This window comes from Notechis scutatus, chromosome 3 (assembly GCF_049901735.1).
Source record: "Notechis scutatus isolate UNSWTSFEM ecotype Mainland chromosome 3, rNotScu1.2, whole genome shotgun sequence".
Taxonomy (NCBI): domain Eukaryota; kingdom Metazoa; phylum Chordata; class Lepidosauria; order Squamata; family Elapidae; genus Notechis; species Notechis scutatus.
In genome coordinates this window covers 11,270,655-11,294,347 of record NC_142011.1, presented here as the reverse complement: position 1 = coordinate 11,294,347, position 23,693 = coordinate 11,270,655, and the positions used below count along the sequence as shown (strand labels likewise).

At 37.9% G+C, this 23,693-nt stretch overlaps 1 protein-coding gene across 1 annotated transcript in view; it reads right to left on the bottom strand.

The window, feature by feature from the left end:
* Positions 1 to 23,693, bottom strand: part of LAMA5 (laminin subunit alpha 5) — a 225,391-nt gene that overhangs the window by 150,956 nt on the left and 50,742 nt on the right. The window contains exons 3-4 of the mRNA XM_087959198.1: positions 16,095 to 16,212; positions 6,709 to 6,827 (exon numbers count right to left, since the gene is read on the bottom strand). Coding sequence (XP_087815324.1) covers positions 6,709 to 6,827; positions 16,095 to 16,212 — 237 coding nt within the window. The remainder of the gene's footprint in view (positions 1 to 6,708; positions 6,828 to 16,094; positions 16,213 to 23,693) is intronic.

Genomic DNA, 23,693 nt, shown 5'->3' with positions numbered 1-23,693 from the left:
TCCTCATGTCTTTCCAATTTTATTTTGAGACTTCAGATTTCTGGAAAAGTTTCAAGTAGGGTAAAAATCCATTTGATTTTCCATCTGGAAATAATTTGTCCATAGTGTTGGATTAATTCAATTCTTATGTGCTTCTTTAAAGCTTAAGGTAAATTATTTTCTCATCTCCCTCCACTGCACAGCAGACCTGGCAGATAAATCATAACTGTTCTGGATTTATTATAGATGAGCAACTGGGGATGAAAAATAACTCGTGAGCTTGTTTTAGATCACAAATCAGAACTGTGGCTCAGGGTCTAATATAAATTTTATTTCATTTAGTTTGTGATAAATGTTGCTTCAAATTCAACATTTATTGTCCCAGATCTATGAAATCAAAATATTAAAGAATAACACAGGAAAACTTTAATTTTATTGGCAAGCGTTTTTCAATCTTGACCACTTTAAGACACATGGACTTCATCATGCTGGCTGGTGAATTCTGGGAGTTGAAGTCCACGGGTCTTAAAATTGCCAAGGTTAAGAAACAATGTTATAGACCAGGGGTGTAAAACTCTCAGCCCACGGCCCAGATGCATCACATGCTGGCCATGCCCAACCCCGGTTTAGCAAAGGAGAAAGAAGTTGCAATACGTCACATGACAACTACATGACAGCACAAGTTGACACCCCTGTTTTAGACTAACTGAAGTAAGTAAATAATAAGTGAAGTATATTTGAATCAAAGGTCTAATAAAGTGAATGTCCATATAATCACAAACTGGCTATGATAGACGTCACCCTCCTGCTCACCAGGATAGAATCAACTGATCTGGCTGGCTAGATGAGTGTCCCTCATGAAGCTGTGCAATTAGTGGAACAGATGACCCTGATTGACACAATTTACACTATCTGAATCAATTTTCATGATTTGTGTAATTACATATGAAGATATGAAGAACAGTTACAGGAACTGGGCATGGCTAGTCTAGTGAAGAGAAGGACCAGGGGAGACATGACCGCAGTCTTCCAATATTTGAGGGGCTGCCACAGAGAGTAGAGAGTAGAGCTATTCTCCAAAGCACCCGAAGGACAGACAAGGAATAATGGATGGAAACTGAACAAGGAGAGATTTAACCTGGAAATAAGGAGAAACTTTCTGACAGTGAGAACAATCAACCAATGGAACAGCTTGTCCTAGGAAGTTGTGGGAGCGCCATCACTGGAGACTTTCAAGAAAAGATTGGACTGCCATTTGTCAGAAATGGTGTAGGGTCCCTTCCAACTCTGATTATCTGTTATCTGTTTATCTTTTACACGAAGGGTCCCCAGGCTGTGGGCCACAGGTTTGAAACCAGGCCGCAGAAACAGCCAACGAGCACACACCCATCCTCACTTGAGCGCAGGTGTGCTCTATTTAAGTGAGCGGCAGGTGTGCGTGCACGCCGCTCATCAAAATGGAGCTGCACACCACACACACAAACTTGCTGGCCACTCGCATGGAATTATCCCTCTCCCCTCCCCCCACATACCGGTCCACAAAGCTGGAAATGTTGGGGAACTCTGATTTACACACATTACTTCATTAACAAAATTGTGTTGCAACATTTTTCAAAGAAGCATTGATGCAACATTTACACAGGTGCAACAGATGCAACATATATAGGTATGCCTTGACTTAGGACCGGTAGCTTAGCAACCACTTGAAATTATGACAGGTCTCCCCAGGGGTACTTTCAACCCAGTTCCAAACTTCCAATGGGCACCACCATCCCAGGAGCATGGATTAGATCTCCAAGGTGACTTCCAAATCTGTTATTCTGTTATTTGCTGCTGTTTGTGCAGTATCCTGCAGTCCTGTGACCCCATTTTATAACTTTTTTTCTTTATGACAGGCTCCATTATAGTCCTAAATCAAGGATTATCTATAAAATTAACCACAGATGGTGAGGTCGGATATTTTTTCTTAAACTTAATCCGACCACAGTCTATGTCTAATTGACATGTTAAGCCAAATTACAATCAGGCTTAGAATATTGCAAAAAGAATCAACCTTGTTAAGGAATATCTGCAGATACATGTCTCAGCATCAAACATTTGTGAATGTTTAGCTATAATTTAATAAATGCTATAACCCAGGTTTATACCTTTAAGGTGACATTGCAAAACTGCTATGAGCAACAGCCATCAATATGGAATTATGTGTTTCAATTCTTCTCCACAAAGACACATGCTTGCCTACCTAATGACAATGCAGGTTGTCCTCGACTTACAACACTCCCTTTAGTGACCATTCAAAGTGACAAGAGATTTGGAAAAAATGACTTACGACCCTTTTCCACACTTACAACAGCTGCAGTGTCTCATGATCATATGATTCCCCTTTTGTGATATTCTGATCAGCAAAGTCAATGGGGAAGTCAGATTCACTTAACAACCGTGTTCCTAACTTAACGACTGCAATGATTCCCTTAACCACTGTGGCAAGAAAAGTCACAAAATGGGGCAAAACTCGCTTAACAAATGTCTCGCTTAGCAACAGAAACTTTGGGTTCAATTGTGGCCGTAAGTCGAGGACTACCTGTATTGGTTTTGCTCTGTGAGGAAAGATGCTTGCAACTGTACAATATCCTTTTTTCCTATACAACTCATCTCTTTCCCCTCCAGTTCTCAGCAAAGATTTCCCAGCTGGGACGTAGCATTCCACACAGATGGAACAATTCTGCCAACATGACTCAAGATTATAGTAGAATTTTGCAACAGGATGCATGAAGTGCAAAATCCCACAGTCTTTTATCAGCTTTGGAAAGCTCCAAAAATGATTAAAAGGTAAAGTTCACTAGACTGGAAAAGGCCAGGAATCAGCTATCTGCTAAGAAGAAAGGAAAAAGATTATTGCTGAGTATGTTCTTGCTATATTAACCATTTGGTTGCATCCGACTCTTGGTGACTTGTATATAGAATGTATATAGAATAACAGAGTTGGAAGGGACCTTTGAGGTCTTCTAGTCCAACCCCTGCTGAGGGAGGAACCTTAGTTATACCATTTCAAACAAATGGTTATCCAATGTCTTCTTAAAAACTTCAAGTGTTGGAGCATTTAAAACTTCTGGAGGCAAGTTGTTCCACTGATTAATTGTTCTAACTGACAGGAAATTTCTCCTTGGTTCTAAGTTGCTTCTCTCCTGGATTAGTTTCCACCCATTGCTTCTTCTCCTGCCCTCAGGTGTTTTGGAGAATAGCTTGACTCCCTCTTCTTTGTGGCAGCCCCTGACATATTGGAACAGTGCTATCATGTCACCCTAGTCCTCCTTTTCATTAAACTAGACATACCCAATTCCAGCAACCGTTCTTCATATGTTTTAGCCTCCAGCTTCCTAATCATCTTTATTGCTCTTCTCTGCACTCCTTCTAGAGTCTCAACATCTTTTTACATCGTGGCAACCAAAACTGGATGCAGTATTCCAAGTGTAGCCTTACCAAGGCATTATAAAGTGGTATTGACTTTATAGGCAAGTGTTCTCCATGCTATCTTGACAACTTCTTTCAATTTTTGGTTGTTTATCTTTATATCGCATTTGATGTTATCAAGCCAGCCTGTTCTTTGCTTGCTCCTTCTTCTTGCCCCACTAATCATTCCTAGCATCGTTGCTTTCTCCAACGAATTTGCAGGCATGACAGGGCCAAAGTAAATTTTTCCCTTCAATTCTTCCAGGTATAGAATTAGATCTTTATTATACAATTTGGAACACTATGAATCTCATCCTTTATTTCAGTAACATTTACAATCTGCTTAAAATTATGATTAGGAAAAGTATAAGGAATATTTGAAGATTATTTGAACAAGAAACCAGAGGCTGGGTATAATGTACAATATATCTCACAGAAACCTATATCCCACAGAAGAGTGGGATATAAATTTAATTATCAATAAGCAAAGAGACTTCCAGTGGTTTCTCGGTGGAATTTCGATGACATTCCTGATTGATTGCTGAATTCCAGACCCGATATTTTAATTTTTCCTACGTCTTCTTTGTCCCTGCTCTCATACTTCATGTATTTTTCAGACTTTGTCTCATAAATCTTCACTAAAACCTAGTCAGTGGTGGAATTCAAAATATTTTACTACCGTAACTGTGAAACTTTAAAATACTTCCAAAGGATATATTGTATCTGAAACTTTGTTCCAAAATAACAGAGCCCCAGGAAAGGAAAAGTGGAACTTTAAAGTGTGAAATAAAAAGAAAGAAACATGAAGAAACTGTTCTGGAATATTTGGTGACTTTTGGAATTTTGGGTGTTGGACTCTCAGTGATTCGAATTAAAATTAATCAGCTGGTTGTTTAAAAGCATTTAAAATGGCAGAGCTCCTTGTGGAATTAAAAATGGAACTTAAAAAAATGAAAGAACAACTGCAAAAGAGAGGAGAATATTTCGGCTTCGCACTTCAATTTTTAGAAATGGAGATTTTAAACTATGAAAAACAAGAAGAAATGCTTGAAGAACAAGAAGGGCTGGACAAGAAAGAAGCCATCTTTAATGATCAAACAATGCAATGTGGGGTTAAAAGGAAAAATGGGAAAAAGGGAGTTAAAAATTTGAGATTAGAGGGAACAACTAAAAAATGAACAGTTTGAAAAGTAAACATAACATTAGGAAGAAGCAAAAGAGAGGATTACAGAAGGGAGAATTAGAGAGAGATGGGGACAAAAAGGGTGGTGAGAAAAAGAGGGGAAAGATAAAAAGAGAAAGAAGTTATAAGGGACAGAAACAGGAAATAAAGAAACAGGGGAAACAAACAAGGAACAAAGGTATTAGCCTATTTAAAAGACACAGAGATAATGGTTAAAAAATAAGTTAAAGGAGTGGATTCTGCAAGGGTACAAGAGATAGTGTAGTTATATTAGAAATAGTAATGAGCTAGGAAATAGGAAACATAGGTGATTAAAATGAAAGATAAAACTGGTATTGTTATGTAATGGAATGTTTGTTAACAATTAAATGAAATAAAGAGACAAAGGGAATTAAAAGTGAAAGAAGGGGAAATAAGAGGAGGGAATGGAAATACCTTAATTGTTTTTTAATGAATTATAAAATACAATTGAAATGAAATGTGAAAGATTTGTAATGAAATCAATATCAATTGACAAGGTGAATTTGAATAGAATAATTATTTTACTTATTATTTTTATATATCTTTTTTTTAAAAATTGTCTGTATTTTTAAGGGAAAGTACCAAGCAGAATTCGGTCAATAAGAGTTATGTGATATATAATAGATATTAGAAGCTGAATGTTATAATTGTATAATGTATAAACTAAATGCTTAATGAGATTTGAAAGGATAATAATTATAAGATATAAAGGTGACACACTCATTTTGGTAATTATAGGGGAAACCTTGCTTTTTAATGCTTGGAAGGGGAGGGAATCTTTTTTTTTTCTTTTCCCTTTCAGGATGATGATGAAAAAAGAATGTAGGAAATGGTAAACAGGACAGACAAAAGTATAAGTATAAACATTAGGAGGATATAGAAAATTAGGAAAAGATATGTAATCGAATTAGAAAGGAATGAGACAATTGTAATATAAGGCTGAGGAAAGTAAGGGGAGGACAAATTAATGAGAAATCAATAAAATAGTGATAAGATATGAAATTGAATACAAAAGATGAGTATGTAAATGAGATTACATCTGTATAGAGATGTGATAACCTGGAATCATGCTGTTCTCTAAAAAAAAATGTTCTACTTTTATTATGTTTTGTGACAACTCAAATAAAATTTTTATAAAAAAAAATATTTTACTACCAGTTCTGTGGGTGCGTGTGCTTGGAGTGTTCTAAAACGGGCAATTTTAAGCATGAAAACTTATCTTACCGTCAGTGCTGGTGAGTGAAACAGCTGAGGCGTGGCCATCCACACAGCCGCACCTATCAGCTGAGCTACAAACAAAGGAAATATAGGACAAGAAAGGACGGGGGCGGCTGGGCGGGGCCAACTGCTGACTGGCACTACTGGATCATGCAAACCGGCAGCATACAACCACTGAACCTAGTCAGACGAACCATTTTTTAAACTGAATGTATAGTCAAAAAAGAGAGTGTGCGTAGTTTCAAACTAAGCACAGAAACTAAACACATATATTCTTGTATCTCCTACAAACTCTGATTTTACTCCCAGAAAGAAATAAGTATCATGAAATCTATGAAGATTCAAACTTATCCCTCACAGCAAAAAGAACCTAATGCAAATATATGTAGAGGCAGTCCTTGACTTACAACAGTCCATTTAGTGACCTTTCAAAGTTATAACATCACTGAAAAAAGTGACTTATGACCGTTCTCCACACTTATGACTATTGCAGCATTGCCCGTGGTCATGTGATCAAAATTCAGATGTGTGGCAACTGTCTCATATTTATGATGGTTGCTGTGTCCCGGGGTGTGTGGTTGTCATGTGATCCCCTTTTGCAACCTTCTGACAAGCAAAGTCAATGGGGAAATCAGGTTCACTTAACAACCGAATTACTAACTTAACAACTGTAGTGATTCTCTTAACAACTGCAGCAAGAAAGGTCATAAAATGGGGCAAAATTCACTTGACAAATGTTTCCCTTAGCAACAGAAATTTTGGGCTCAATTGTGGTCGTAAGTTGAGGACTACCTGTAATCTAATCCTATTACTTTCAATATAGAACTTGAATTAGAAAAGCGATCAAAGCGACTTACCTCCCCGTTTTCCAAAGGCACAATGCGGGAATATTCAGTGGTACAAATGACATCATCATCTTTATTAATCTTCTCTCTGCTCTTGAGGCCAAATTTCTCTATGCAATCTCTCCTGGAAGCTATTGGAATGCAGATGACAAGATTTACAATCTGGAAGGGTGTGATTTACCCCAAAATAATGAATAGCACTTTGCATGTATAGAGAATTTTGCAAACAATCAAAGGACTTGGCATGTATAATTAAGTGGCAAGCATGAAGAATCAGGACTACCCAATAATTTCCGATTAAGGTGATTTATTTCTTCATGTCTATACCCTAAAAAATCTAGTCAACTAACGGTTAAAATTAAAAGTCAGCATAATTGGCGACAGAACAATGTCAACAGAATTCAAGAGGGATTGGACTGTCTTAGATTGTTTGTGGGAATGTAAGGATTCTAGGCTGATGACTTGCTTTACTCCGCCTGCAGGTTCTGTCTCTTCTCCTCCTGAACTAGAGTGTATATCCTAATAAGAATATATTGTAGAAAGGCTGAGACAATGGCACACTTAAAGTCATCTAAATGAAACTCTGACTGTGCAAAAAAGCAATGTAAAAAAAATCCAAATTCTCCTCCTCTCTTACTCATGTTCTTCAACTACACCGACATATAAAAATTAGAAGTACAGTAAATTTAGGATAAATTGGAAAATGAAAATGGAGCAATTTCCCCGCCTCTTTTTTGAAGTGCCATGAGAACTTCTTGTGATTTTGCTACCGAAAAAAAATCTGTTTGAAAAAGGTCCATCTTCTGCAAAGCTGGAACAATCAAAATTACTATTTCATAGTAATTATATTTGGTAAAAATTGGAAAAATGAGAAAATACCAATGCAGGAGGAAGTTATTAAGAAAATAATGGAAGGTGCTGAAATGAGTAAATTGACATTTGAAATTAGAGTACAAGAAGATAAACAATTTTACAAGATATGGGATTTATTTTATCAATGGTTAGACAAAAAAATATGGAAATGAAATATGTTAGAGAATTTTACAATACAAGGATAATAGAATTATACAGAACATAATATAAAAATGTACTACTATTGGATGGACTTAGGATGATTAATGAATTGTTATAATATAAATTAATTTAAAATGTTGAATATCTCGTATAGAATGATGGAATAATAGTTTAGTCAAACAAATGATTAACAATGATAATAATGTATACATATATATTAGATTGATAATATGAGAATTTATACAAACTGTAAGTGAGGACTATGGAAAGGATGCACAAAAGATTTGTAACCAACCGACACACTGTATGTATGTAACTGGAAGATGTTTTTATGTTTTATGTTTTGTTTGTGTATGTTTGTCTAAAAATAAAAATTATTTTTTTAAAAAATTACTATTTCATTCAAGATTGACACAAGAAACCTTATTCTCCCATTTTATTTCCTACAGTCCTTATTTCCAACATCCCAGAAGCTGCAGCAGAAGTGTAGATCATTAAATAGGGTGAGCCATTCTTGCTAGGAATTCAAATTAAGTAGCCGAATTAAAAGAAGACAAAGATTAACAAGTTACAGATAACTCCTTGACTTATGACCATACATTTAGTGACTGTACAAAGTTATAATATGACTTACCTACAGTCACATGATCATGATTTGGCAACTTGGCAATTATCACACATTTTTAATGGTTGCCACATCCCCACGGTCGCATAATCAATAATTTGCAATGATACCAGGTGACTTCCGACAAGGAAAGTCAATATTAATATTGCTTAATTAATATTGTTCTTTGCTCCCTTCCTCTCCATGTCGGTTTATTTGATTTTAACTGAATTTTAAATTTATGATCTTTATTGTTTTAATGTTTTATATGGTACTTTTATGGAATAATTGTATGTCACCTAGAGTTGCCTTTGGTGACATGGGCGGCGTATAAGTTTAATGAATGAATGAATAAATAAATAAAATCTGTTTCCACCTTTCTCATTTTTCTAAGCTGTTTAAAACATCTTGTTTTGGATGAAAGAAATGGACCACAAATGCTCCAAATAAGAATGTATGGGTCAGGGGTCTGCAAACTTAAACACTCAAAGAGCCATTTGGACCCATTTCCCACAGAAAAGAAAACACCGGGAGCCTCAAAACCTGGGTGGGCGTGGCCAACTCAATGTCACTCCCACTCAGTCACATGACACCACCACCACCACGCCTACCCAGGTTTTGTGGTTCCCAGTGTTTTCTGTGGGAAATGGGTTTCTCTCTCCCGCCCGCCCACCCTCCCTCTTTCTCCTTTCTGTTTTATGTGTTTTACCTTCTGGCCGGGCAAGGAGTGACTGGGAGGGGAGGGCAAGGGGCGGGGATCACCCAACAGGGAGCTATAGCAGAGGGCCCAAAGAGCCGCATGTGGCTCCAGAGCCATGGGTTGCTGATACCTGGAATGAGTAATCCTCAACTTACAATACTTAGTTTAGTGACCTTTAGTGAAGTTACAATGGCACTGAAAAAAGGGATATTTATGACCTTTTTTCACATTCACAACTATTTTAGCATCCCCATGGTCATGGGATCAAAATTCAGAGTGACAACTGACTGGTATTTATGACGGTTGCCATATCCCAGGGTCACTTGATTCCCTTTTGCGACCTTCTGACAAGCAAAGTCAACGGGGGAAGCCAGATAACTTAACAACTGCAGTGATTCACTTAACAACTATCATAAAAAGGTCATAAAATGGGGCAAAATTAACTTAATCACTATCTCATTTAGCAACAGAAATTCTGGGATCAATTGTGGCCGTGGATCTACCTGTAATTCATCACCAATAAAATCAGTAAAGATGGCATCATGTCTTGGTAAATTCTTGGCACCTGGTTTAAGTTCCAATGTCCTCTTATTTTTTTAATAAAAAGAATGTTGTGGGACATAGCTGTCAATCGTCACACTTGTTTAAGATCTGGGGAAATTTTGAGGGAAACTTTGCAGAAGAAGGGAAATTTTATTTCCCTTCGTTTTATTTCCAAACAAAGGGAACTTTAAAAAAAAATACAAGAGCAGAGAATCCCAAACAATTAGAGAACCTTGAGATATTGCACAGTTGCAAAAACAGCTAGCGAGCAGAGGATGAGGAAGAAGACAGATAAACATTTTGTTTTGGAATTAAAAATCTTCCTGAAAATATGCAGGAACTGATCCATCACAAAGGAATGTACAGATTGCCAAGCTTGCAACAGCATTATCTTAATTAAAGGAAGAAGCAAAATTAGTTACTTCTGTTGTGACAGGTGGCTTATCTCTTCGCGTTGCTCCAAAGTTGCATTCACATACTTTCCTGAGCCAGGGCTAAGAACCGTAATTTGCAAAATGAGATGTAGTAGGACAGTGGTAGTCAACCTGGTCCCTACCGCCCACTAGTGGGCGTTCCAGCTTTCATGGTGGGTGGTATGGGTTTTGTCCCCTACTTCATAAATCAACATTACTGTGGAACCGGTGGGCGGTTAGGGAAAACCACTAACAGTGATACAAAAATGGGCAGTAGGTATAAAAAGGTTGACTACCCCTGTAGTAGGCTGTTCCTTAGTTAATACAGGTAATCCTCGACTTACAAGAGTTCATTCACTGACCGTTCAAAGTTACAAAAATGGTGACTTATGACCGTTTTTCACATGTCCATTGCAGTCTCCTTATATTCACATGATCAAAACCCAAGACTGTTGCAGAATGTTCACATGATTTGACATTCGGATGCTTGACAACTGACTGACATTTATGACGGAGTCCTGGAGTCATGTGATCCCTTTTTGAGACCTTCCAACAAGCAACGTCGACGAGGAAGTCAGATTCACTTAATCCCCATGTTACTAATTTAAGTAACTGCAGTGATTCACTTAACAAATGTGGGAAGGAAAAGTCGTAAAATAGGGCAAAACTCAGTGAACAAATTTCTCACCTAGCAACATAAATTCTGGGCTCATTTGTGGTCATAGGTCGAGGACTACCTGTACTATCCCGTAAAGCAGTGTTTCTCAACCTCGGGATCTGTTAAGATGCATGGACTTGGTTCATGGACCTGAGTGGGGATTTTTGGGAGTCTATACATAAAGGGTATCAAACTTGATTTCATTGAGGACCACATCAGGGTTCGTTTGACCTTGAGGGGCAGAGGCTGGGAGGGTGGGGCCTGCTCGACATCCCTCGTTTCAGGGGCGCCCGTGGTGCCTGAGCGCTCTGCCAGTGAAAACGGGCTCCCGGGCTCCGTTTTTGGCTGTGACGGCCTCCTGAAACCCTTTGCCAGTAAAAAATAGAGCTCAGGAGGACCGCATGTGGCCCTCCCAAGTTCCGTTTTCACTGGTAGAGGCACTACAGGCCGATCCTTTGCTGTTTCCAGGGTGGCTCTGCAGGCCAGAACTAAGCAGGCCAGATCCGTCCCCGAGGCCTTGAGTTTGACATGCCTGCTATACATAGTAAAGTTGCTATAGTTGAGGAATACTGTCATAACACAAGCTTTACATGTCAAAACTGCCAAGTTCACACTCCTTCATAAGCCTAAGACAAATATGTGTCTTTGGAGTTCCATTGTGGTCATAATTCGAGGACTATCTTTAAAGGTGTTCAAATGCACAGCATGAAAACTTGCTTCAGTAATTGTTGTTAAAATTTAAAAAAATCCGTTCTCCCTTTTATTTTTCCTTTGTCTTTCTTAAGTCTTTTGGGGTTTTTTGTACTCTGGGATTTACTTTGTAAGCTTAAAAGCAATGAATGTGAAGTAACAATTGTTTGTAGGCACCTCGAGATCCATCTGCGTTATGTTGTGGGATGATTAGATACGTCTTGTGAGATCAGTCTATGCGTTAATAACACACAGATGGACTCTGCGGGATTATCGCACAGCAAATGATTGCAGCGCATGGATTCTCAAATTTAGTAATTCAGTTGTCAGTGGTGATAACCCGCTAATCCAATATACATATTAAACTTCAAATCCAAAAACACTCGCAGTTCTCCAGGCATTAACTCAAGAATTAACTTAACTTGGCAAAGGACTCTTGGATCTAACTAGATTAGAATCTTTACTAAACACAAACAGAGAGATCTTATTCACTCAGAAATTGTAAATACAGAACAAAAAGTCAAATACTGCATTTTATACAGGAAGTCCTCCACTTATGACAAATAGAATAGTATAGAATTATTAGAATTAGAATTAGAAATGGACAGGAATAGAATAGAATAGAATAGAATAGAATAGAATAGAATAGAATAGAATAGAATAGAATAGAATAGAATAGAAAATATGGAGTGGAATGGAATAGAATAGAGTGGAATAGAATAGCATAGCATAGAATAGAATAGAAAATATGGAGTGGAGTGGAGTGGAATGGAGTGGAATGGAATGGAATGGAATGGAATAGAATAGAATAGAATAGAATAGAATAGAATAGAACAGAATAGAATAGCTTTATTGTCATTTTCTTTTTTAAAAAATAAATTTTATTAAGTTTTCAAATTTTAAAAACATAAAATAAAACTTTATACATTGTTATCAACATCAAGACATCTTTTGCATCTCCTTACATTTTTCAATATATGTATTTACTTATTCCTTTACCATTACATCTTACTCTTGCTACAAATCTATATCTTTTATCCTTACACATCAATCTTCTCCATGGTATATTTACATATTTTCATATTCTCTCATTCTTTTCCTAATTGCCATTTTATTTTATTTTTATTTCTAAACCACTCATACCTGGCATCCCAGGCCCTATAGTAAATTGAATCTTCTCTGTCTTTTATTTTCATCGTTAACCTGTCCATCTCTATACAATCTATTTTTTTTAATAACCATGCCTTCTGGTGGAACCCTTTTTTCTTTCCAGAATTGTGTGTATGAAATCCTTGCAGCTGTTAATATGTGTAACATGATATATCTATCTGTTTTATTGCATTTTTGTGTTATTATACCTAATAAAGAAGTTTCCAGATTAAGTTTAATTTTCTGATTCATGATTTCTTCTATCCATTGTCTAATTGTATTCCAATATTTTTTCACTTCCTGGCATGTCCACCAGGTATGGAAATAAGTGCCTTTTTCTTTTCCACATTTTTTGTCACTTTCAATGTACACTATTTGGCATAAATTAAAATGAAATTTTGTTGCATACAGCTCTCAGTGGGTCATCACCTCCAATATGCACTACATAAACATGACAACTGAGCCCAAAATTTCTGTTGCTAAATGAGACATTTGTTAAATGAGTTTTACCTCATTTTATGAGCTTTTTTTACCACAGTTGTTAAGTGAATCACTGCGATTCTTCAGTTAGGAACCCAGTTGTTAAGTGAATCTGGCTTCTCCATTGACTTTGCTTGTCAGAAGGTTGCAAATGGAGATCACATGACCCTGAGACATGGCAACAGTCATAAATATGAATCGGTTGCCAAAAGTCTGAATTCTGGTCAAGTGATCATGGGGAATGCTGCAATGGTCGTATGTGCAAAAAATGGTCGTAAGTCACAATATTATTCTATAAATCTTCATGCATTATACAAAGGAACGATTTCTTCCAGTTGGACTAGAATATCTCCAATGTCCCTTCCAGACCTACGAAACTATGAAATACAGGTTGTCCTCGACTTACAACCATTGGTTTAGTGAACATTTGTATAACAATACTGAAAAAAGTGACTTAAGACAGGTTTTCACTGAAACAACCATTGCAGCATCCCCAGTCACATGATCAAAAACTAGGCCCTTGTGTTTGTAACAGTTGCAATGTTCCAGGGTCATGTGATCACCATGTATGTCCCAAAGGTGCTTTTTCAAGAGGCAACTGGACTTCCTTGTTTTTTCTTTTGAAGACGTTTCACTTCTCATCCAAGAAGCTTCTTCAGCTCTGACAGGATGATGGGGAATGGAAGGATTTATATTCCTTGCAGATAGCTGGTAATCTGAATGCTGTGTTTCAACAGCCTTCTAAAACAGGGGTCTTCAAACTTGACAACTTTAAGACTTGTGGACATCAACTCCCAGAATTCCTCCTCCAGTCATGTTAGCTCAGGAATTCTGGGAGTTGGAAGTCCACAAGTCTTAAACTTGTCAAGTTTGAAGACCCCTGCTCTAAAAGGATGCAAATGACCAGCTGTCTGCAAGGAATATAAATCCATCCATTCCCCACTATCCTGTCAGAGCTGAAGAAGCTTCTTGGATGAGAAGCAAAACGTCTTCAAAGAAAAACCATAAAGTCCAGTTGCCTCCTGAAAAAGCACCTTTGGGACAACCATAACCTGGATAATGGAGAATCTTTACAGCAAGCGTCTTCAAACTTGGCAAGTTTAAGACATGTGGACTTCAACTGCCAAAATTCCTGAGCCAACATAACTGGAGGAAGAATTCTGGGAGTTGAAGTCCACATGTCTTAAAGCTGTCAAGTTTGAACACCCCTGCTCTACAAACATTCACATGTATCCTTCCCATCTGGCTTCTGGGATCCAAATTTGCTTAACGACCACATAGTTCACTTAATAACTGTGGTGATTTGCTTAATTAATGTGGCAAGGTGGTGGTAAAATGGGTCCAAACTCACTTAACAACTGCCTTGCTTAGCAACAGACATTTTGGGCTCAATTGTGATTGTAAAGTGGAGAACTACTACTATATATAAAAATGTTGGCATAAAGCCTTTTGTTATTCTTTGAGAGCCTCTTTGGGATAAAAATGCTTCTTGTTCTTTTACCCACGAGGTGAACTTAATGCGTTACTGTCAAAAACTGTGAGTTGTAGCACACTCAAGGGAACCTGTTCCTGTATCATCCTCCCAGATATTCTTTTTTCCAGGTTTTTCTGTTTAAAAGATCATCATAAAACTTAGTTCACATCTTCTGCCAATTACTATCACTTCTCCCTGGAGAAGCCAGTGTTTAATACTTCCCAACAACTTGTGTTCTCTCTGTCTGCTTGAAAAATGATGAGTTTTCCAAGGAAACCGACGCATTTTGCCAACCTAAGCAGAGGTTGTCCTAGGCTTACGACCACAATGGAGCCCAAATTTCTGTTGCTATGTGAGATGCTTGTTAAATGAGTTTGGACCCATTTTACGATCTTTCTGGCCACAGCTCTAAAACGAATCACTGTATCAGGGCTCCAACAATACACCCCCATTCAAATCATAAGTCTCTAGCTGCATCTCTCACAGTAAAAAAAATGGATTTATTAGAAGTGACCATTTCGGCATTACCTGGATGTAGCTGACACTAAGACACATCATTCATTTCACCCTTGACCCTGGTCTTTCCCCCCACCCCCTGGATGTATATTCTCCAATGGGGCACATCTATAGCCAAGAGTCATCAATCATGCTCTCCAGTAATAATCTTGTGCACCAATAGCTTCGGCCACCAAGCAATTATCTGAAGCATTTAAGGAAGGCACTACTTTCCCCACTTCCTTTCTGCTGGCAACTAAAATGACCAAAGAAGCATTTTTTAGTTGACACACTGCAGTTGTTAAGTTACACGGCTGTTAAGTGAATCTGGCTTCCCCATTGTGTGTCAGAGGATTGCAAATGGGGATCACGTGACCCTGGGATATTGTGACTGTCATAAATAGGAGCCAGTTGCCAAGAGTCTGAATTTTGTTCACATGACCCTGGGGATGCTGCAACAGTTATAAGTGTGAAAAACAGTAATAAGTCATTTTTCCAGTGCCGTTGTAACTTTGAATGGTCACTAAATGAACTGTGGTAAGCTGAGATTTGCTCTGAGAACAGTAGGCAGTTTCATACTGAGAAAACAAATTCTCTGACTGAATTTCCTTACATCTTTTTTATTTCAGAGAATAGTGAAGTACACCAGCTAGCCATAAATGCATTTTTATCTAAGCGAGTCATGTCCGATTTTACAATATATTTTGCTGCCGTCATTAAGTGAATCACAGAGTCATTAAATGAATCTGGCTTTCCCCATTGCCTTTGCTTGTTGGAGGTTAGCTGGGAAGGTCATGTGATTCCTGGGATGCTGGCAGTCCAAGTGCCTGAATTTGCATCACATGACCGCAGGGACGCTGTGACAGTCGTAAGTGCAAGGAGCCACTATAAGTCAGGTGTAAGTTTCAACACAGTCCTGACTTTGCATGGTCACTAAATGAACGGCTGTAAATCGAGGATTACCTGTAGCCTGTGAGAAAGGTGAGAGAAGTTTCACCCTCTTTGTAAATGCTATCTTTGCGTCCATAGAATATTTACAACATCACGCAAGGTGGAGGGAGATTATGCTTCGTCCTCCACACAATCTCATCCAATTCTGTTGAAAGTTCCTCCTCAGTTTCCATAAATATTAACTTTGCCTAATCAATTAATCGCTTTTAATTTGCTCTCATACTCACAGGCAAAGTACTGCCAAGGATCATACGTCACTCCGAAATCAGTCGATCGCTCCAGCACCCATAAGTCTGGACGGGGAGAATTTGCAAACTTGATCAGTACATAGGCCACATGGAACAACTGTGAAAGAAGGGGGGGAAATGTATATTTTAGCACAAAAAAACACAGTTCCGCTCCTCCAAGAACAAACACGCGGCAGTTATATAAACCTGAAAGTTGTACAATTGTAGATGCAGAATTAGATGATAAGACTAGAAAAGTAAATAAAAAAGCCAGGAAAACACTTCCATTGACTTTCTTCAAAATGGCGGAAAAACTAGGTATTCAAGATATATGGCAAGAAATACATCCCAAGGAAAATCAATACTCATTTTATTCTAAATAGACTCATGTCCTGGTTAAGACTAGACAGGATATGGATATCAGCAGAGTTGAAATCCAATGTTCAAGAAATAAATATAGAAATAAGCAACTGGGCCAAAGGTGATATTCAGCAGGTTCTCACCAGTTACAGAGAACCGGTAGTGGAAATTTTGAGTAGTTAAGAGAACCGGCAAATACCACCTCTGACTGGCCCCGCCCCCATCTATTCTCTGCCTCCCGAGTCCCAGCCGATCAGCTGGGTCTTCTTGTGTTGCCCTGCACAGGAGAACGGAGCTGGGAAGCAGGTTAGTGGGGTGGAGAGGGAAGGGGATTTTGCAGTAACCTTCCCCTGGAGTGAGGTGGGAATGGAGATTTAATAGTATCCTTCCCCTGCCATGCCCACCAAGCCATGCCCACAGAAGCAGTAGTAAAAAAATTTGAATCCTACCACTGAACTGGGCGGATCACAATCTGACAAAAGTTGTATGGAAGGGACGAAAAGGGAAACTAAGATGGACATTGAATCAATCAATACCCAAAGAAAAGGAATTTATTCAATTTATGGAAAGAGAATCGGATTTTTTCTTTAAAGAGGACAGAAAAGAAATATCATCAAGTTTTGATTGGACGATTACAAGTAGTCCTCGACTTACAACAATTCATTTAGTGACCGCTTGAAGTTACAACGGCACTGGGGGAAAAGTGACATGATCGTTTTTCACACTTAGTACCGTTGTAGCCTCTCCATTGTCACGTGATTAAAATTCAAACACTTGGCAACTGACTCGTATTTATGATGGTTGCAGGGTCCAGGGTTTTACCAGGTTACCTTTTACGACCTTCTGATAAGCAAAGTCAGTTGAGAAGCCAGGCTCACTTCATGTTACTAACTGAACAACTGCAGTGATTCACTTAACAACTATGACAACATTGTAACATGGGGCAAAATTCACTTAAAATTCATCTCACCTGGCAACAGAAAATTTGGGTTCTATTGTGGTGATAAGTCAAGGTCTAATTGTAATATGGAAATTAAACAAATAGTTTGAAAAAAAATCTTCCCTATACTTCATCAGGTTTTCAGAAATTGTGCTATATTTCTTTATGTTTTTTTTTAATAAAAGGGTAGTGATTAAAATTTATGATGGACCTTCTGTATAGCTTTTTGGGTACTTTCCATACCCCATCCATCTCATGAAGAAGGCTTTTCATAAAGCCTCTTGTATGTAATCAGAAAGGAAATCCCACCCATTCTGGCCCTGATGGTGTTACTTAGTTGGGTAATGAAACATCTGCAAGAAAACAACCAAGCTCAGAGAACACCAAGGACCCTAATTTCAACCTGAATTACAAATATCCTCATCCATGGGTACTAATTATTGCTTATTCTTATTATTAATTATTAATTATTCTTCCCTGGAAAGGAAACTTTCCTTTGTATGATATACACCCAATCAGTTGCTAAGACAAGGTAGCTGCTGATAAGACCTCCACAGCTCTCAATCCAAGTGCTTCTAATTCATTTGAAGACTGAAAGTAAGAATGGAATCTGTATTGTTAAGCAAATTAAATACCCAGACAACACAGCGTTTATTAAAACACTAAGAAATGTAATTGATAGAACAGGGGTGTCAAACTGGATTTCTTCGAAGGCTGAATCAGCATTGTAGTTCTCCGCGGGCCAGAGCGGGGTGGGTGGGGGCGGGATGGATGCCTCCTGCAGCACCCTGTCAGCCAAAATGGGGTGTGTGTGTGGGGTCCCCGGGCAGCCCCCCTGAGTCTCGTTTTCACCCTCCCTGCCTGTTGCAGCACACTGCCAGCCGTTTTCAGGCCCATTTTGGGGCTGTTTTCTGGCCATGCAGGGTGAAAACGAGGCTCAGGGGGCGGTCCTTAGCCACCAGAGGCACCGAGGGCCGGTCCTTTGATATTTCCAGGGCAGCCCCATGGGCTGGATTTAAACAACCTGAGGGCCAGATCCGGCCTGCAGGCCTTGAGTTTGACACCCCTGTAATAGAAAATTAATTTTTAAAAAATTATTATTATTTTTTAAAGATTGATCTGTGCAGCCATGTTCTTGCCAAGACTGAAAAAAAGCATGCGGCTTAAAAATATCAGTGCTGGGTGGGAAAAGACAACAATCTCAGCAACGGAATTCCTCTTTTTAAGCTGGCACCGGCTTTCTCCAAAAATCTTCCATTCATCATCCTGTCAAAAAAGTTCTATTTAAAAAACACACAAAATGACCCTTATTTTATCAGTAGGGTAAGAATGTTTAAAGTAAAACACGGGAAATGTGACACTTACAGAAATATGGGTTTCCAGTGTTCAAACCAAGGGAATAAAATTGCCACTAAATCAACTGTTGTAAGTCAAGAACTACCTATAACTATGAGCCACCCAAAGTCATTGGCAGACCGCCTGCTTATCAATTGCATTTCTGTGTAAATAAATAAACAACTCCATCAATTGTACAACACCATAAAAGGAAAAGAGAAACCTGTGGGGAAAAGTAAGAGAAACACACATCTCTATATTTTAGATGTCTGCGGGCTGGTTTTTAAACTCAAAAACAGGTATGAAAATGTGGAATGTATATGCTAACTCCCGGAAAACATAAGTTTTTGTTTTATTGATTTTTCCTGAACTGGGATTATTTGCAAAGAAAACGATGAAAGTATATAGGATTCAGTTTCTGCTTTTAATTAATACTGTATCATCAACATGATCTAGTTATTATTGCTTCTCCAGGCAATTAATTGTATGGAGATTCATATTCAGTTCCAGAACCATAACTATTCTTCTCTAAATAACATTAATCAAAACATTTACTATTTTTTTTTGTTTCTATATTCATCTCTTGTTGCTTCACAATGTTTATGTCAAAGTCGTTTTATTTCCTAAATTATTGTCCTAATAAATTCTTTTGTTCCTTTCCACTTTCTTGAAAGAACTAAGAAACTTCTAGAAACACCTGTTACATTATTCCACCTTAATTCTCCTTTTGGCTATCTTCTTTTTAATTCACCATGTTTATCAATTGATTGATTTTTTAAAAGTATATTGAACTTTTGAGAAAAGAATACAAAAAAGTCAAGATAATTTTTCTCTTCAATAACAAATGAAAATCTTTTCCTTTTCCCCTCAAAAAACTATATCAAAGGTATATATTTAGTACATATTTGTTTCTATTGTTTTAAGTTGCTTGTAATATTTTTAACTTTAATATATTTTAACATATTGATTTTAAAATATTTTTAATCTTTTAATACATTAAAAACTGTAACATATTTTTTGAATTGTAAGCTGCCTGGAGTCATTGACTGAGATAGGCAGCTACAGAAATTAAACAAATAAATAAACAAAAATTAAAAAATAAAATAAACTTATCGAAGGATCGTTCGTAAGTATTTAAACATTTCAGCTTCAAATAACGTTGGCAATCCTTAAATCAATTGCTTAGCATTTTGAGGGTTAAAATATAACATAAAAGAAATGAACATGCCTTTTTTATGTGGACACAATAACTTTCTAGACCTCCCATTCCTTTGTAATGTGGAAAAAAAGAAAGACGCACACACACACACACACACATTAAAAAGGAAAATTCAGCCAGGCCTACATTCCTAAAAAGGTGAAACAGTTCTTATCTTTCTACAGTAGGTTAATTATGGAGGAATCCAGCTAGAAAGGAATACAAATCAAAAACCTCTCCCTTCTTTATTTCTACAAAGAATTCGCTGGATTATAGATAATATTGCAGCACTTAGAGGGGGGAGTAGGGTGAGACAGCCTTTAAAACACTGATAAAAGGTTGCCCATGACTATAAAATAATAAAAAGATTGCAATATTAATCTCAAACAAAACATATACACCATAGCAAAGGCCACAATTTATCTGCTAAGTATATTTCTCCTTAATCTGAAATGCATGCATTATCTAAAAATAAAAATACACAACTGACCACAACACAATATGACCACAACTGAGCCCAACACTTCTGCTGCTAAATGAGACATTTGTGGAGTGAGTTGTATCTCATTTTCTGACCTTCCTCATCACAGATGTTAAGTGAATAAATCAATGCAGTTGTAAATGGAAGGCAGGTTGGTAGCAATTGATTTTTTGAGTTACACCTATGTATGATGGCTTCCGGATCTGAATGAAAGGGCACCATTGTCACGTTTTGTTTAATTCCTCTGCTATTGAAGTTTAAAAGAAGTACTATTAAATAATAGATTCCTATCTGTATAGTGATAGCAAACTTGACTGCACTTGTACAGCTGCTGCTGTTAAACTTTTTTAAAATTCTTAGACGTTAAATACAGGTAGTCCTTGACTTGTTACAGTTCATTTAGTGACCGCTCAAAGTTACAACAGCACTAAAAAAAAGTGGCTTATTATGGCCATTTTTCACACTTACAACCTTTGTAGCTTCCCCATGATCATATGATCAAAATTCAGATGGTTGGCAACTGGTTCATACTTATGACCATTGCTGGGTCCCAAAGTCATGTGATTCCCCTTTTGTGACCTTCTGACAAACAAAGTCAATAGGAAAGCCAGGTTCACTTAACTGGGTTACTAACTTATCAACGGCAGTGATTCACTTAACAACTCTGGCAAGAAAGGTCATAAAATGGGGCAAAACTCCTTTAACAAAGGTCTCTCTCACTTAACAACAGAAAGTTTAGGCTTAATTGTGGTCATAAGTTGAGGACTACCAATATTACGATTGGGCTGATTTTTTCAGTAACATCAAAGCTTGATTTGATAAATAAAAGAAGAACCTTCACTTCAATCCGATAAACTAAATAGGGGTCTCCAACCTTAGCAACTTTAAGACTTGTGGACTTCAACTCCCAGAATTCCTCAGCCAGCTGAGGAAGCTGGCTGAGGAATTCTGAGGAAGCTGGCTGAGGAATTCTGGGAGTTGAAGTCCACAAGTCTTAAAGTTGCTAAGGTTGGAGACCCCTGAACTAGAAGATACAGAAATGACCAAATACCAGGTCCTCACACGGGAACCGAAAAAGGTTTGCCACCACTGGATTAGTGCTTAAACTGGAAACTAGACCTCAGCCTATGGCCATAATTGGGTCCAGAATTTCCATTGCTAAGCAAGACAATTTTTAAGGATTCACACCCAATTTTACAACCTTTCCTGCCAGAGTTGTTAAGTGAATCACTGCAGTTCTTAAATGAATCACACAGTCATTAAGTGAGTCCAGCTTCCCTCATTGACTGCTGGGAAACCAGGTGGGAAGGAACTCAAATTCCATATAATTTTCCCATTTATAATTGTGGACTACTCAATAGAAAGGGAAAAATGGAAAATTTCCCACGCCTACAGATGTATCCTCCTCATATTTTCCAAAATGCCGAGGATTGTGTTTCCAGTCAAGGCTTAATTGCACATCACTTCATGGTTGTTGATTCTACTGAGAAACGGGCTTTGACCCTATATTTCTCTAGTCTGGCTTTGAAACTTGACCTCAGTGTCATGTTGATAACACCTCCATCTCTCGGTCCCTGATTATTGTTTGGTTGTCCAGGAATTTATTTCCAGCCTCCAACTGACCTGAACCGATTTTCTACATCCAATCTAACCTCGTGGGCTTGAATGGAAAACAAAACAACTTAATTTAATTTCACTAAAAGCAAAGCTTTTAGCAAAGCCTAATCGTGTTCTGACTTGAGTGCTTATCATCTGATAGACATCTGAATGAGTTCCCCTCATTTTAGCTCATCCAGATGAAGAGAAAGAATCTCAAATTCTTCCCATAAAAACCACCATCTCCATTAGTATCCTCCATTGGAATGAAGGGGAGCGAAGGGGAAAATTTCACCAAGCAATTAAACGAAGGAAAGTCCTCCCCAAAACTGGATCAAATAATAGATGTAATTCACAGCTCTAAATTGTAATGCAGCCTGTCCCAAAGGTGCTTTTTTCAAGAGGCAACTGGACTTTCTGGTTTTTCTTTTGAAGACGTTTTGCTTCTCATCCAAGAAGCTTCTTCAGTTCTGACTGGATGGTGGGGAATGGAAGGATTTATATTCCTTGCAGACAGCTGGTCATTTGTGTTAAGCCTGGATTCCAACGGGTGTTAAGGAAAACAAACTAAACAGAACGTGCAGCGAAGTCAGATAGGAAGACAGGTAAATGTGTGAGATAAGTTTTCTAGTTAACATGCAGTAAAAATACAGATACGCTTGTGCTATCAAAATTATAATTTATTCCATTTAAGAATTATAGCATAGTCATTATAAACAGTCCATTAGTCATATACCAAATTCAGTCAAGTCTTGTCGAGGATACTCTAATTGCAAAGTCCTTGTCAATAGCCAGTGTCAGTACACATATAATAAATCTGTCCAAAACTTATCTTCTCTCCGTTGAGAAATATCTTCAAAGTAATCCAACACTTCTTCTCCTCCCGATCCAGCAAGACGCAGTCTTCAATAAGTCAGCCAGTAATTAGGGATCAGTAAGCCAGAGAGTGCCTTGCTGCTTATATAGTACTTTTACAGCTGCACCCTTAATTACATTCTTGCAGTTAAGTTACACACACTTTAACTAACAAACCATGATACCATATTTATTATTTTTACCCAAACCAGTTAGGGTAAACAATGTTATCCTAACAATTTGCATTCTTTTAGCGAGTTGTTAAGGCCATTTGGAGGTTTATCTGTGTCCTCAAGGTCATCTGAGTGGTGCAAATGAGCGTGGAGCCTTCTTGGCTGCAGGATATTCCTATGTCATTAACTTAAGAACTTCGGTGATTCATTTAACAACGGTGGCAAGAAAGGTGATAAAATGGGGCAAAATTCACTTAACAAATGTCTCGCTTAGCAACAGAAATTTTGGGCTCAATTGTGGTCGTAAGTCGAGGACTACCTGTATTTATGATAGCTGCAGTATTCTGGAGTCATGTACAGATAATCAAGAGTTGGAAGAGACCTTGTAGGTCATCTAGTCCAGGGGTCGCCAACCTTTTGGACCTCAGGGACCACCAAACCCATAATTTTACATCCCAGGGACCACTAACCGGTTCTGTGGGCGTGGCCTAATTTGTGGGTGTGGCCTGGTAGTCATGTGACTGGTTGCGCATGGCTTGTGTGTAAATATTATAATATTTATATAAATATTGATTTTTAAAAAAAGCAACTTACCAAATCAGGCAAAGCAGGCGACATGAGTTGCTCATTCATTCAGAGATCTATCTATCTGCCATCAGTA